This window comes from Epinephelus moara, chromosome 12 (assembly GCF_006386435.1).
Source record: "Epinephelus moara isolate mb chromosome 12, YSFRI_EMoa_1.0, whole genome shotgun sequence".
Lineage (NCBI taxonomy): Eukaryota > Metazoa > Chordata > Actinopteri > Perciformes > Serranidae > Epinephelus > Epinephelus moara.
In genome coordinates, this window is record NC_065517.1 from 19,155,931 (window position 1) to 19,172,440 (window position 16,510).

The 16,510-nt window shown below is 44.0% G+C and overlaps 1 protein-coding gene across 13 annotated transcripts in view; it reads right to left on the bottom strand.

Annotated features, from left to right (window-relative positions):
* sipa1l1 (signal-induced proliferation-associated 1 like 1) overlaps positions 1 to 16,510 on the bottom strand; it is a 127,305-nt gene that overhangs the window by 38,217 nt on the left and 72,578 nt on the right. For 12 of the 13 annotated variants that reach the window (XR_007570769.1, XM_050057590.1, XM_050057592.1 and 9 more), the window contains 7 exons: positions 14,807 to 16,376; positions 14,324 to 14,546; positions 12,200 to 12,330; positions 8,444 to 8,632; positions 7,613 to 7,787; positions 5,678 to 5,781; positions 4,614 to 4,771 (listed from right to left, as the gene is read on the bottom strand). Coding sequence is in view for 12 of the 13 variants with exons in the window: in XM_050057590.1 (XP_049913547.1) it covers positions 4,614 to 4,771; positions 5,678 to 5,781; positions 7,613 to 7,787; positions 8,444 to 8,632; positions 12,200 to 12,330; positions 14,324 to 14,546; positions 14,807 to 16,234 (2,408 nt within the window). In the remaining variant the exon portion in view is untranslated. The remainder of the gene's footprint in view (positions 1 to 4,613; positions 4,772 to 5,677; positions 5,782 to 7,612; positions 7,788 to 8,443; positions 8,633 to 12,199; positions 12,331 to 14,323; positions 14,547 to 14,806; positions 16,377 to 16,510) is intronic. The other variant, XM_050057594.1, reaches the window with a different exon arrangement.

Below are 16,510 nucleotides of genomic sequence, written 5' to 3' on the forward strand. Positions count from 1 at the left end.
GACAAAACAAAAACCAAGATAAAAAAAACAACAGTTTTTCCTTTTAACTAACGTTCACCTTGCTCCATACTAGCATATAAAATCTTTAATTTAAACTGACAGCCGATATAAAGTATAATCTAAGCGACAAAGACTCTACTCAACACTCGTCTGCTCTCCTGTAGGGGACAAATAAATCATGCAGAGTATTTCGGAGAGGAGCAGCTGAAGTGGTTTTAAGCAGGCTGAATAAATGGTTAAAATAAAATGTGACCTTTTATTCTTATTCTTCTCCATCACTACAAACATCACTCAATACATTACACTGGAGCTCTAAAAGCACTTGTACTGATCTCAAACACCTGTGAGTCAGTCGACCAGAGACCTGTGACTCATGCAGGTCACTGAGAAGTGATGGAGGGAGAGAGGTGGAGGTATGAAAGCCGCAGAACAAGACGGAAAAGGCAGTAAAATAAACCTGAATGAGGAAAAGGAGAGACTGAATGAGAAAAGAGGGTGAAGGTGATAAAGCCAGGGAAGGAGAGAGGGAAAGGAGAGTGTAGTGCCATGGTGCTGTGTGGCTGCTGTATGATCCTCGTGGCAGGAGGTTTGGCAGCAGAAATGAAAGAGCACATTCCTGTGGTTTCAGTGATTTGTGGTCTTATAAATATCCAGTGTGTGGGCAGCTCCGCTCTTCCAGTATCCACGACCTGCTGCCCACTGAGGCAGGGCAAGAAAAAGAACATGTCAATACCTGTTGGAGTGGGTGGCTAAGAGGTGTACTGTATGCCTATGTGTGGATGTGGGGAAGGTACGCACAATGTGTTTTCGTCTACTTGTGACAACTGGTCCTCAAAGCACAAACCATTTATCTTATACACTGTTTCAAACCTGACAACATAAACATACCTTTGTATTCCCTGTTGAAATGTTTGTTAATGCACTAGCTGACAGGAAGTAAACAGGGACAAAAGCTGTTGCCCTGGCAACAGAATAGCAATGAAACAGTCTATACAGAATTTAGGTTTGTGTAGTTGCTTCTTTGGCCGGGGAATATGCAGTGATGTGCTCCAGACATCTGAACAGAGGTAAAGGCCTTTGGACACCATGTCCATATTTTCCTTATATGTTTTGAAATCCATAAATGCACAGAAACCTTGCACACTGACTCTGATGCATGTGAATGCCCCACATTCACTTCCTTGCTCCTCTTCATTGGAGGTACCTCCCTGGCTGCAGCTCCACTCTCTGCCTGTGTTTTGCATTTGGCACCGAGACCACCCAAAGGGGCTGACCTGTCCTCCCTCTCTGTCTCCACACTGTTGCTCTCTCTCTGTGCTCATGCAATCTTAATCCTCAATTAAATCCTCCTCCTCCTCAACCTCCACCTGAATATTCCTTGATCGAACCTGCTGAAAGTAGGCAACCTGAGTTATAAAATGATTTTTTGTGCCTTATTCCTCAGTCGTGTTGCAGATGTATGCGTCCCACAAGTTGCGCCACATTTTCCTCACTGCTTCAGTCAAATATCTCTTGCAGGGGCCATACACATGCCGCCTTTTTGCGGCGCTAAAATTCATTGTTTTCAATGTAGACGTGCAGCAGGCGTGCTCAAACGTCAGAGCGATACCGTCACTTCAAGTACACGTTCCCGAGTACCTATTTTTCAGGGTGCGACGGCTGCGCCCTGAGATAAACACAGAATGCAGCAGCGTGCACCGCATGTCATGTGACGAGAAACAATCAATGACAGTGGGCAGATACCTTTCTGTTCTTCTTTAAATATCAGTCTGTGGTAAATATGGAGAAGTTGTTGATCATTTTAGTGCCTGGCTACCCAGAGCTTTACAGGCACCGGAGACAAAAATCAGAAATGTGCCATCTGTGTTTAAATCAAACGTCTGGACTAATTTTGCAGTTTTAAACACAGAAGAAAAGAGGGACTTGGTTAAGACACATGCAGTTTGCAAGCAGTGTCATATGAGCATAAAATACTCTGGGAATACTACGAACACGAGGGCTCACCTCACATGCCACTATCCAGAGACAGCATTAGCCGCTGACGACCAAACTAACACTAAACCTGCTTCGCTGAAAAATCAACCAACACTGGACACACTTAGCATGACAAAACTACCATCCAACTCTGAGAGAACTAAGAAAACAACATAGTCCATCACCTACTTCATGTGCTAAGATCTGCATTCATACAGCGCTGTTAACAACAAAGGCTTTGTGACAACACTCCGTCTGTATGTGACTCCGTCACCACGTTTTTTCACCCACACAGCTGCACCCAAGCTCCACAAAGCATGAAGCTGACAGATCTTTGAGTACAGCAGGAAGGGTGGCATTGACTTGTGACGCCGAAGGTCAGTGGATTCATATGTGACAATAATGGCACACTATCTCACAGAGGACTGCCGACTGCTGTCACACGTTCTCTGAACTAGAACAGTACATGAAAGTCACACCGGAGCAAACATTGCAGACCTGAAAAATCACAAGAATGGGGGATGTGGTTGGAACAGACAAAGCTTCAAACATGGGTGTTGCCAAAATGATTAAACACAGACTATAAACTTTATCTTATAAGGTAAAACTGATGTTGACAAAGAATTGCAGTTGGTAATATATTGCAATATATTTTATCACAATACTTACATATCGCAATAATATCGGATCGTGACTTAAGTATCATGGTAATATTGTATCATAGGTCCTCTGGTGATTACCACCCCTACCTGACACTATGCTGCAAGGGCACCATCGTTATTGGTTTAAAGAAATACAAATAACCAAGAGTGTTTTTTACTTTAGTGCAGAATTATAACGGGTTCAGCCGGACCGTTCTCCAGCACAGTGCTAGACCAGGGGTTGGGTGGCTCGGGGTGCCATGACGGAGCATTTCCTTTGAAGGGTTGCCATGGTTCTAAAAAAAGGAACCGCTGCTTCAGAGGGCAGAACCGTACTAAATACAACAATAAAGTGTGCAATATTTCCCTGCCCCATGTGTGTGTGAATGTCCACCAAAAACACACACACGGCAGCTTCAAAGCATGTAGGTCACCCTTACTTAATACATTATGACTCAGTCAAATCCCCTGTGGTGACTATGAATCGTAAATTTACTTCAGAAACCTGATCTTTCACCTCTATAGTGTGTGTGAAGAATTAGTTCTCACTTCAGAAAACTTCATTTACATTTGTGAATCACAGACGGCACGTGTAAACAGCATTTGCTCCATATTCTCTCTATTGCTGGGCTCTTTGTTCGTGCGTGTGTGTGTGTGTGTGTGTGTGTGTGGTTGCTCAGTAACGAAGTAGCCCCATGGGGGACAATTAAGACCTCACACAATGTGCTCAGACAGCAATTAAAACAGCCATTAGTGTGAGAGGGAGGAGGAGTCATAGAGAGCAAGATAAGAGAGAATGACAGAAACGAGATAACAAGACAGAGGCAGGAATAAACAGAGAATGAAATGTCCTTCACAGCTGAGCAGGCAGAAAGTTCATTATTTTTTAAAAAAGACTGCAGGCTGGCACGTTGTATTTCATATCACACGTCTCTGACAATGTGGTAATAAATCGTGAGCTGTGGAGAGGGCTCTCAACATTCACAGCCTACTCTATGATGGAGTGATGGAATGCAAACGCACTGAGAGACGTGCAACCATTTGAAGCAACAGATAACAGCGTTATTGTTTCAGCAGGGACAGAGAGTGATTCATGAAGAAGTCATGTGCGCAGTTCAGGTAAAACAAAGTCCAAATAATCCATCTAGACTTCTTCTTTAAAATGCATCTGCTGCACTGGTTTCAATGTGAGATGATTATAAAACGACTACCTGTTGTAAGAAACAATCAAACTTCAGAAACACTTTACCAAATCACGCTTTAAATGTTTAAAGGTATCATTGCATATGAACAAAAATGCATTAAGTTAACCTTTTTAACTGTGCAGGTGAATAAAACGCCATAAAACTGACAATTTACAGTCCATTTTTCAGTCTAGCTCCATTGTACCACCTTAAAGAAAATCAGCATGAACTGAATTCAGCTGTTAAGTGATTTCAAAAGCTATCAGCTGAATAACTGGTCTGGTAATTGGCATTCCTTAAATCTGTTTCTCAGTCACATACACCCTCCTGTGAGGCACTGGGTCCACAATTTTCATAGCTTCCTCTTGGAGGTGAGCTGCTTACCGTGTGGCACCTGGTCGCTACCTTTTATTAAGTCCTGACCTCACCTGTGCACTGTGCCCAGGAACATCCCAAACATAGTGAAATAAGAGGAAAATAAGAAATACAGGAAGATATAGTAGGTCATAGGTGACGATTGAGAGGGATAATTGAGTCTATACATTGTTTTTTAGGAAAATCTTGCACAGTATAGCTTAAAGAGCATGTAACATAAGGTAGATATCCCCTGTACTGTCTGTTAAACTTGACTGACTTAGCACTTTTGGGGCTGAGAGCTCTAGAAAACAATCTACAGGACAGCTAGAAGCCCAACAGAACAGCAATGTTTGGGTAAAGAGGCAAAAAAGAACTTGACTGCAATGCACAAGTTGAAAAAACCAATAGGATTGCATTTCACTGAAGCTGTACCTTGAATGACTTAATGTGATCTCACCTGTAGGAGCTGCTTTCGGAACATGGGTTGTGAGCGCGCACGATCACAAAGACGTGCTGGAAGTGTGAGCGAATGTTTTTGGGGGTGAAGGGGAGTGCCCCAGGTTCCTGGAACACGATCGTCACGATGTCATTCCCAATGTGACGCTTCCTCAGTAACTGGAAGACCACAAAGACAGCAGGAGAAACTGGCATTAGACGTTGAGTGATACTAAAGAAATACTTTACTTCAAAAATGACCACTTGTGCATCAGTTATTCACGCTGTGTTATCTTGAATTTTGTATGCCTCGTGTGCACAGAGAATCCAAAAACAGCGAACACTCTTGATGAATCAAAGTAAAGTAAAGGAGGGGCACATTTAACAACAAGAAAACTATATCAAAACATCAGTTTACATACTCTCATGCAACTCATGTATTATAATCCAAGTCTTATTTATCCACTTGTATGCTCAGTATTTCCCAAACACATGCATGTCAGCTAAAACCTTACTATTTAAAACACTTCTGCACACAAGTAGTGCACCTGAGCGAGCGCATGTGTTTGAACTCCTTAAAGCAAAAGTACATGTGTTTGGGAAATACTGAACTTTTCATTTTGAAACACTTCTGCATAAACAGTGTCAAACATGGACGAGTAACGCGCCTTGTCAACTTAACTGAATGCACAACAGAGTTCAAACACATGCTCTTGCTCAAGTGCGCTACTCATATGCACAAGTGTTTTAAATACTAGTCTAAATGAAAACGAGGGTGAGGAGGCTTTATTTGTGATACAAGATTCTTTTTTACAACCTCTTTTTAGTGTGTGGTGATTTTTTTTACTTTTTTTGTTAATTTTATTTATTTATTTCATTTTTAGTTATTTATTTAGTTTTTATTTATTTATCTGTTAATCAATTTATTAATTTCTTCATTTTTGTCAGTTTTTTTTTCTTTCTCTCTCTGTCTCACTGCTTGTATATTGATCTACATTTCAAAAATAAAAAGGAAATGAAATAATAAATAAACAAATAACTACAACTTGCTCATGGACATAAAGACTTCAGTGTGTTGACACCTACCTGTTGCTTATTGTTGGGTGTGTAGGGCAGCATGGTGGAGACATGGAACATGATCTCATAGTCCTTGTAAGTGGTGTACAAGGAGTGGGTGCCCGTGGAGTCAGCTGGGGGGGGGGGGGGGGGGGGGGGGGGGGGGGGGGGGGGCAAAATTACATGTCAATGTCTCATGTTAGAAACAACTTAATTTTCACTGTAATGCAGTTATAACTCTAACTGACTTTAAGCCACTCTTGTTTCTGGGTCCACATCCCATTAAAATTCCCAAGTAAGAATGTTGTCAGTGTAAAAGCAGTATTCAGTATTAGAGCTTACAAAATAAAATAGCATTTTAACCATAAACATCCTCTCCACAAACAACTCTTGCTGTCACATATAGAGAACTGATCACAACACATGCAGGAACACTAACAGACAACAGTCAACTGACGAAGTATAACAAGTATGAAGAACAAGTATGAGCAAACACCATCTTTATGTTCCCCATCTTCCTCTGCTGCAAAGGCTAATCAGATGGCCCTGTGCTCACTGAGCTCTTAACAGGCTCTGGCCCTAAAGAGAGCCACTGCATGTTAATAACCACCTCCACAGTCTTTTGATGTGCTCTATTCAGAGAACAAAACAGTCACAAGGTGTTTAAAAGACCATACTTAACCTGGCTAGATTACTGCAATTAATTACACTCCTTCTATAGGGAGTGCTTCGCATGGCTGTATTTAATTTACGTGAGGCCCCTGAAGGTTTATTACATGTCCTGCAAGAAGTGACTGGGAGGTTTTGTCTCACAGAGCATTATGGGAGATGACTTAATTGATCTAAGAATAGCACGGACTTAAATATCAAAGCAGACATGATGTGGCCATCAATGCAGAAGTGGTCGGATAAAGGAGAAAAAAAGGAGACACATAGGGGATCAGTTCTCCAGCAGACTAATCTGACACCAAAGGCCATCTGTCGCACGTCTAGTATAAAAGAAACTTTTGTTTTTAATGTGGTACACAGAGAGGAAACAGAAGAGTCGCTGACAGGAAGCAGGGGGGATTAAAGCAGACTGAGGGTGAAGGGCAGAAGGGAGAAGCAGAGGTCTCAGAAGCATTTTAAACATCTTGGGCCCCAGTAATTAACACTGCAAAAGGACAAAAAATGGGCTTGAAAGTTGCACGTAGCACGACTATGCAATGTGAACACTGCGAGGCTGATACCAACAGCAAAGTAGTGAATTAAAACCAAATGCTTTAAAGTCAAGGTAAAGCAAAATAAATGTGTTATGAGTTTCACACCACAGACAAATGTATCACTAACCTACCATCTACATTTGAATGAAAATCAGCAAGTGTATAAAATTATTATGACACGGCACCAATGTTATGTACTCTAACTTTGGTAGTAAGGTAGTTTTTATATAGTAGGGGAGGAGGATGGCATGAGTTCAGGCCTTCCCAAAAACATCGGTCTAACCCAACAATGCAGCATCGTATAGCTCACAGTCCTTTCACACGCTTTAAGAAGTATTTTCAGACAGGTATACTGTGTTTAGAAGAAATCTCTAATTTTAATTTATCCAGACTTTAAGGGTGCTTTCAGACCTAGAGTTCTCTTGCTTTGGTCTGAATCAGGGTCTCATTTTGTCCCAAAGTTGCATAATTGCATAGAATTGGTTCGTGTTCTCACAGCAGCATCTACAAGTGAACCAGACGAAATGCCTTGTGTGAGAAAGCTGCTCTTGATTGGTCAGAATTTCCATGTCTCAGGGGTTGGTCACCTCCTGCATGACACAATCCATCCAATGCTTGCTGGGCGACTGAACACAAGCCTCCTTTAATCATTAAGAACTTCTACACAGTGTGCCCATGCTTGTTTGCCCTGCTGCTGTGGATCAGACATTAGTTTAGTGTCAGTGAAACACCATCAACTTGCGATTTCTGTGCATGTACATACTCTTGGTGTCCAGCTGGGCCCGGTACTTGGTGAATCCTTTGAGTCTAACCCTTTCCCCCAGCAGATGCAGGAACTCCTCCAGCGCAGGACCGGCTGATTCGTTGTTGTACATCTCCTCCTCGCTGCTCTGGCCTGCCATGCAGTACATCACCCCCACTTTCCGCTGGAAACTCAACTATGGGGAGAGCAGAGATCGTGGCAATGAGAAGGGGCGACACATGTACGTATATTACTGTGTGGAAATCATGTCGGAGTAACCATGTTGACATTTTAGGCAGAACTCATGTTGGCATTTTAAGAATAACCACCTTGGGTTGTTCTGCAGTGATCACTGTGCCATTTTCCAGAGAAATCATGTTGGCATTTTCAGAGGTTCAGCTTTTGATGATTGCATCAGGGAGCACGAGTATCAAAGAGCTTGTTTTGTGTTTTTCTCCTTTTTAAGGTCGAGGTGTGTGTTTGTGTGTGGGCAGATGTGTGAGGGTGTTTCTCCACTTAAATCCCACATAATAGTCTGTGGGCGTGAACGGATAAATTAAGCAGAAATAAAATTAATACTAAATAATTCTGCTTTACAATGAGACATCCCCCTTTGGGAAAAATAACACCTACACATAAAATGATTCATAAAACACATCATGAAAATAATTTGCTGTACATAGTACTGGATAATGTCACATTTCTGAGAATGATAATGACAATATTAAGCCTTGGTAAGACTGTCTTTCTTACTAAATGGACGGTAGTAAAAAAAAAAAAAAAAAAGGAAGTTTTTTAATATACACGATCAAAGGAATTATTCAACGTAACCCAGCCACTGTGTCTCCTTACCCCCTGCTCATCCAGCTTCATTAGCTGCTCAGTGACCTTAGGTGTGTTGAGTGCCAGGCGCAGGCAGTGCACATTGAGCTCAGGCACCAGGTACTCCAGCACCTCTTTCAGGGGCAGGCCTCGAGCTAAACCGTGCTTGGATGTTGAAGGTACTGCATCTTCCAGGATAGAGCCCCTCAGGGTGTTCAGCTGCAGTCAGCACAACCAGAGAGAGAGGGAAGAGAAACTAGAAAATGTAAGCATCAGGAAAACAACTGATTTCTTGAGTTTTTATTAAAAAACATTCACTGTCAAATTGTGGAAATGACTTCAATACCAACTAAAAATAATGAGTCAAATATACGATACTGTAGTTTGACGTTTACACCTTATACTGTTGCCTAAATGCCAAAATACATTGATACTAAACGCAGTGTGTCAAAACAGTTTTCTTTTTTTTTGTTAGTTTTGTTTTTGTATTAACCCACCACAAAAAAGGAATCACACAGAACATGTATAGGACATAAAACTGTAGGGTAATGTGCATCGTAGCCCAAATTCGTATCAGTATCAGCTTTTGTTAACATGTGATCCCATAAGTTACTTAACCCTTTGACTAAAAGCAGTATCATAGACTCATTGGGCGACCTTCCCAGGGTGCTGACACATAAGACAGACAACCATTCACACTCACATTCACACCTACAGACAATTTAGAGTCATTAACCTGCATGTCTTTGGACTGTGGGAGGAAGCTGGAGTACCTGGAGAAAACCCACGCTGACACAGGGAGAACATGCAAACTCCACACAGAGGGGCCCTGGCTGGCCAGTGGATTCAAACCTTGCACACTCTTGCTGTGAGGCGACAGTGCTAACCACAGCACTACTGATGATAAATGTGAAAACATATCACTATCCCTAATAATCACGCTAGATATGTGACAACTGTGTCCTCAGCAAGACAAAATATTAGCTTGTTATTAGATATGACATTGAGTAATGGCCAGGAGAGAGAACATAATGCCTCCAGGCATGGCTATTGAAGGCACAGAGGCTTGAAAAAATTTGATGGCAGTCACAGTTGCCCCTGTTATTTTCTATGTACAACCCCCACACCTGTGGCAGTTAGGTGCACACCGGCACTTGTGGATGGGCCACCGCGACACCACTTCACACCACTGTCCTATTTTCAAGCAGCTATCCAAGCTCCCATAGCAGCTCCACTCCCTCTCCTCACCTCTTGCTGTCACTGCCTCTCATGTGTTGTTGAAGAATGGATGAGAAGAGACTAGTTGATGAAGTCGAGAAATATCCTGAGTTATGCAACCTACAATCCTGTCATTATAAAGACAATAGCAAAAAAGGAACTGCCTGGTTCTTCAGTTAAAAAATTAAGTTTAATTAGTGGGTGTCCACACATGGTTTTAGGCTAATCCAAAGGAAGTACAGATGTTTTAGTAAAAGTAGTCATAACTGTGTGTGGTCCTCCATTGACACACTGCAGCTTGCTGTTGGTGCAAGGGGCAGCACATAACGCATGTCATATAGCAGCAGTGTGGCTGCAGGGTGTTTTCAGCTAACTGACTCTCCTTGAGCTTCAGTTAGGCTTCATATCTTTGGCGACTTGCATTGTCTTGGTCTTGGTTCGTTGTGGCAGTTGCGTGGCTCCATGGTTAATTATTTAAGTCATACATTAAAAAAAAAAAATAGAGTGAAAACTCATTGTTGCACGAAAAAAATGAGAGTTACAGCTGTAACCACGGTTCTATGAATTCTGGATGACTGCCAGAGTTGTCTGTCACTCGGAGTCTGGGTGAGAAGATTCTGTGGGGTTTTATACGAGTGTGAACGCCCTACGTCACTGCATGGTCACAGGTGACTCAACCTACACATACACAAGATGGGAGATATCCAGGGTTAAAGCACCGCTGTCTGGCGGTCAGGAAGAATGAAAGGGCACTTGTGGCCCAAACTACAAGAATGCCATTTCCTAATTTCTTCTTAACTCATCAGTGGGGTATAAAATGCTTGATGTTTTCCTCTGTGTGTTTTTTTTTATCACGACTCAATACAACATGAACACTCAAATACTCCCCAGTGAGATTTTATCTTTAGAGCATATTATACTGCAGTATTGCAGATGCTTTGCCACAATAACAGAAACGGATTTAGTCTGGCTTATTGATTTTTGTTGCTTAGATAATTCTTCTTTCAGTTCTTAACATTTTTGTCAGGGTCCCTCTCTTTTTGCTCCATGCAGTGTGTTTGTTCTTTCAAAATGCCCTTATAGCTGGCAACACAAGCAGAACTAGCTGTCCAGTCACCAGAAGAACACTACTAAGTCTATGTTTGGAAAACTGCAAGGAAGCCTGTGATGCGGCCTAAAGGCCTGTGCAATTAAATTCAGCTCACCAGCATAAGAGGTCTCTATTCAAAAGATAATCATGGCCATCGATGCATCATGGGCTTCATGAAATCAGCCTTTTCTCTGGAAAACCCAGGCTAAAAATGGATTCTGCCAGTCCATGCTCTCTGCTGGTGTAGGGAAAAACAAACTGTCTGGCTAAGCAGGAAGAAAGAATGCATGTAGGTTTTGCTGCTGTAGTTTCCACTATGAAGACTCTCAGGGCTTGAGGCTAAAACAAACTCGAGGAGGGCATCCATGAATAAATCAAGAGGACTGCAGAAGGACCAGGACCTGAATATCCATCATGAACAAATAAACACAGCTGGATACCCTTAGTGCTCCCATGGCTCTTAAGAATCACTTACAGTGTTTGTGTGTCTTCGCATAGTGTTCAGTAGGCCCAAGGTCGGTGCCAGGACCCTCAGGTTTACACAAACTGAAGAGAAATACTCTCATAAAGAGAGGACAATAGCTGTCCTCAGTGGACACCGGACTTATCTCTTCAACATCAGTGCATCCCACTCACTCTCACACGGACACACACATATATATCCATACCTGCCCAGCTCCCTGGTCTGAAAATAGCAATTAGAGAGGAAAGAGGGAATCGAGAGAAGGGAAGAAAATAGGGGAAAACACAAGCCTGTAGGCCGTGCGTCATCCCAAGAGATTGGTAGGGCTATTACTCATGGTGCTCTTTAATACAAGAGCAATGCTTTCCCTTCTCTGCTCAAATACCTTTGGCGCTATTTTAGTCTCGTTTAGCTGTGAAATGGCAGAGCTCGGTCCTTCACAGATGAAGGCTGACAAAGATGGTAGGTGGGCGTTCAGCTCAGAGAATGAGGACATGGATCCCTGGCTCTAGTGTGTCTATAGGAGGGGATGGCAGCAGAGCCTAGAGGGATTCACGAGATGTCCTATCGCTGTGAACTGCAGATTGAGCGTCGTGAATGAACAATTGGGAGAATACATTACAAATTAAATCAAACATGCAATCATTTGTGGTGGTGTTAAGGAATGGAGGCGGAGGCATCCAAGGTCTTGAGCCGTATCTGACAACACTGAGATGAAGCTTTTACAATGGATCCCTCCAGCTGGGTTTTTCTATCAGTAAGGCTGCGTCCTGATCTTATATGTTAACACCCACACAAATCAAATACATAAGAGCTTCTCAGTGACATCACTAAGTACACAGTGTACTAAATATTGACACATTTGTTCACATGAACAATCGTGGCTCCAGAGGGAAGAGCAACAAATACAGTACATCCTGGTGAGTGCACGAACACAACAATAAGCAAATGAAGCTGATAAAACACAATATGAATCAGTATACAAAGCACAAGTCATGTGTCCATTTTAATGTACCTCACTCGTTCTGAAGATGACTCTGTAGTTGTACTGCTGGCCATGCTCCTTGTGTTCATCCAGTTTCTCCCTCCTCAGACTCACTGCCACCGGGCCCAGGTTCTCATCTACCCCCAGATAGTTCCAGTGTTCTAGGAATGAGGAGGAACAGGATTTGAGGAAGCGACTGACAGAAGGGAATGATGTGAAAGACAGGAGGAAACTACAGAAAAGTGGAGAACTTAGAAAAATCAAGGGCAGCTTTGCCACTTTGCCCATTTTAAAGCTGAACTCTGGTGACCAAAAGCTGCTTTCACACCATCACACGGCAACCGCCCTTGTAGCATCATACTGTAGCAAGACAACAGAAATCACGAACATGATCAAAGATTTCTACATACACTCACCGGCCACTTTATTAGCTACACCTGTTCAACTGCTCATTAACACATACAGCTTATCAGCCAATCAAGTGGCAGCAACTCAATTCATTTAGGCATGTAGACATGTGGAAGAAAGGTGATTTAAGTGACTTTGAACGTGGTATGGTTGTTGGTGCCAGACCAGCTGGACTGAGTATTTCAGAAACTGCTGATCTACTGGGATTTTCACACACAACCATCTCTAGGGTTTACAGAGGATGGTCCAAAAAAGAGAAAACATCCAGTGAGCAGCAGTTCTCTGGGTGAAAATGCCTTGTTGATGCCAGAGGTCAGAGGAGAATGGTCAGACTGGTTCAAGATGATAGAAAGGAAACAGTAACTCAAATAACCACTCGTTACAACCAAGGTATGCAGAAGACCATCTGTGAACCAACAACACATCGAACCTTGAAGCAGATGGGCTACAGCAGCAGAAGACCACACCAGGTGCCACTCCTGTCAGCTAACATCAGGAAACTGAGGCTACAGTTCACACAGGCTCACCAAAACTGGACAATAGAAGATTGGAAAAACGTTGCCTGGTCTGAAGAGTCTGGATTTCTGCTGCAACATTCAGATGGTAGGGTCAGAGTTTGGTGTAAACAACATGAAAGCATGGATCCATCCTGCCTTGTATCAACGGTTCAGGCTGCTGGTGGTGGTGTAATGGTGTGGGGGATATTTTCTTGGCACACTTTGGGCCCCTTAGTACCAACTGAGCATGGTTTAAACACCACAGCCTACCTGAGTATTGTTGCTGACCGTGTCCATCCCTTTACGACCACAGTGTACCCATCTTCTGATGGCTACTTCCAGCAGGATAACGCACCATGTCACAAAGCTCAAATCATCTCAAACTGGTTTCTTGAACATGACAATGAGGTTACTGTACTCCAATGGCCTCCACAGTCACCAGATCTCAAGCACCTTTGGGATGTGGTGGAATGGGAGATTCACATCATAGATGTGCAGCTGACAAATCTGCAGCAACTGTGTGATGCTATCATGTCAATATGGACCAAAATCTCTGAGGAATGTTTCCAGCACCTTGTTGAATCTATGCCACCAAGAATCAAGGCAGTTCTGAGGCCAAAAGGGAGTCAACATGGTACTAGCGAGGTGTACCTAATTAAGTGGCCAGTGAGTGTATTTGGACAATTTACCAGTGATCTTAAGTGTGGTAGAAATGTTATCCCAGGCTCAGTTTTTCTTCCAATTGCCCTTATAAGTTGCTAGCACCATGTTGCACAACTCGGAGTATTCAGACACCAACATCATCAGCTCCTTCGTCTGGTCTTCTTTCTGCTTCCCTGATGCCCGCTGTTTGACTCTCCAAAGCCAGGCAACTAACGCTAGAAGTTCAAAACGGCAAACTCAGCGCAGCAGAGCAAAACCTGTGCGCATTCACATAAGCAGTGACCGCCTCGTACCTCTACTACCATGTTCAAAATGGCTTCCACTCTACTGCCTTCCCCTAATTTTAAATGACTGGAGGTAGCAAGTTACCATGTGGCAGTGTGAAAGCTCCATGTGTGGGAGGGATGTAAATCCTGACACAAAAATTACCCTTGCACAAAAAATAAGAACTTCATTAATGCCACTGCTTGGCAACCTTTCTCTTTATTCTAACGGAATGCGAGCTCCAGCTTTTGCATCAATACTACATAGTGTTCAAGTCCAGAACAACCAATTTAAAAAGTACATACTATCCTGTTTTGCTCACCTCTGAGGTAGAAGTACTTTCGGTAGTAATAGGTGCCAAGGTCAACATGTTCCACAATGTATCGTTTGGACCTGTCAGCGTGTTGGCTTGGCCCGTCCTTGGGGGCCTCCAACACAGCCACCCCAGCGTTAGTAAAATGCGTAGTGAGGGTGGCATCCAAAGGTCCTTCCTCTGTACTGCCAGAAGAATTGCTTGAGCTCCCACCGCTACCAATACTGCCCTGCTGAGGGATGGAAGACAAGGAAAAGTCAAGCAAGAAAGCTGACAACGATATTGTTATATTTAATCTTCAGTGCATCTTGAACATGCAATAATCAACTTTTACGGTATCTTCAATCTTGGTGTTTTTAAAATGGCCAGAAAGTTCAAGAAGTAATATTGCAGGCTGCAGTCTTATGATTAAAATTCAGGAGCCTCAGACAGCTGTCTTTTCAGGAACAACCAGATAAATGTCTACTCATCCTACTCTTGCAAAAAACCTACCTGTTTAGCAGGAGAGATGTTTCTCTCACCCTCTCCACCAATCTCATTCCTGAAACAAGGGCAGCTGAGCACCAAGTCATTGCTCTTGTCATCACCAGGGTCCAAGGCAGGGTTGGTACCATGTCCTCCTGTCCCCTCCTTGCTCAGCTCCTCTTGTGAGCCACAGGGTGACCCATACAGTCCACTCTGATTGGAGGCAAGGGAGGACGTGGCTGAAGCAGAGGCAGCAGCAGCAGCCGAGGCACCGGTAGTGGTGTTCTTGCGTTTGGACCCAGATTGCCGACTATGGATTACCTCATTGAGGTCAAAGAGTAGGGACTGGACATCGAAATGGGAGAAGCCTTTTTGGCACGCCCAGGGTTTGGGAGGTGGGCCACTCTCATCCCCTTTTCCCCCATCTTCTGCATCTGAGCCACCCCTCGATGTGTCACCCTCCACCTTCACACTGCGCAGCTTACGGAATATCGACTCTCCCCCTGTCTCTGACTTTGACCTCCTCTTCAAGTGCTTCTCTCGTTCCTTCAGCCGACTGGCAGGACTACCTCTGGCTGGACCCAAAGGTCCATCTGGCAGGTCCAGGGCAGCCTGCTTTGTCGGGGCCACACTGAGTAGCTCTGTTAGCTTCTCTGGAGCTGGGCTTCGCTGATCAGGGGCCTCAGAGGACTGGTATCCCTTTAGCATGTCAAAGAAGCTCTCTCCTGAAACACCGTGTTTATCTATGGATGAAGTGCTGCCATACTCACGGTGCATGGGTGTCCACCCGGAGAATGACCAACCCTCATTGCCATCCACATCCAGCTCACTTATAGTTATATCACTGTTACTGCGCTGGCGTATGCGCCTCATGCCTTTGCGAGGTGAGCCCAGATAGCCGTCAGGTGACAGGAAGCGATTGTCTTTTCCCTTGCTCTGCATCTTGTTCTTTAGTGTGTTGTGGATGTTGCGCAGCATGGATGAGTCCTGCGGGCTAATCAGGTGGCCCAGCTTGGCTGACAGATTGCTGTGGGCTGTGACGGCTGACACCCCTCCGCCTCCGCTGCCACCACTACCACTACCACCACTTCCTCCCCCTCCCCCTCCTCCTCCTCCTCCACCTCCTCCAAGTCTTTCTCTATCTCCACTACCTGATCCCGAAGAGCTGGTGGTATTGGTAGAGCTGGGTGAGTCTGTTTCCACTGTGATATGCCAAACACCTCCTCCTCCTCCATCTTTCCTTGGGGGCCAATCGGCCACACGAGCCCGAACCCCCATCTTGGGGACCCCAGGGTTCGTGCCAGTGGTGGAGGAAGAGGAGATGTGGGCGCTCTCACTGCGAGGTGGAGGTGCCCCTCCATTGGGCAGTCGCAGGCGGCGGGTGTAGAACTCATCAGAAGCCGGCACTGAGCCCCCAACCGAGCGCTCCGTCTGAGAACGCTTCAGGCTGGTCATGATGGAAATGGGAAAGGGTGTGGGGAGGGGAGATGGGAGATGGGAGGGAAAGGTAGGGATGGCTTGCTGATCGGTTTAGATTAGGGTCAACATAATGCCCGCTGAGTGAAGTGACGAGAGGGTCTCACGGACACATTTGGTGCTGCAGAAAGAGCAAAGAAAGAGAAAAGATGAACAAGGCTCAATGTTGAATAATCAATGGTCAAGAAATGATGTAAAAGGCGACTTATTATGCTTTTCCATATTTTGTCTTATATATAGTGTTACAATGAAGGA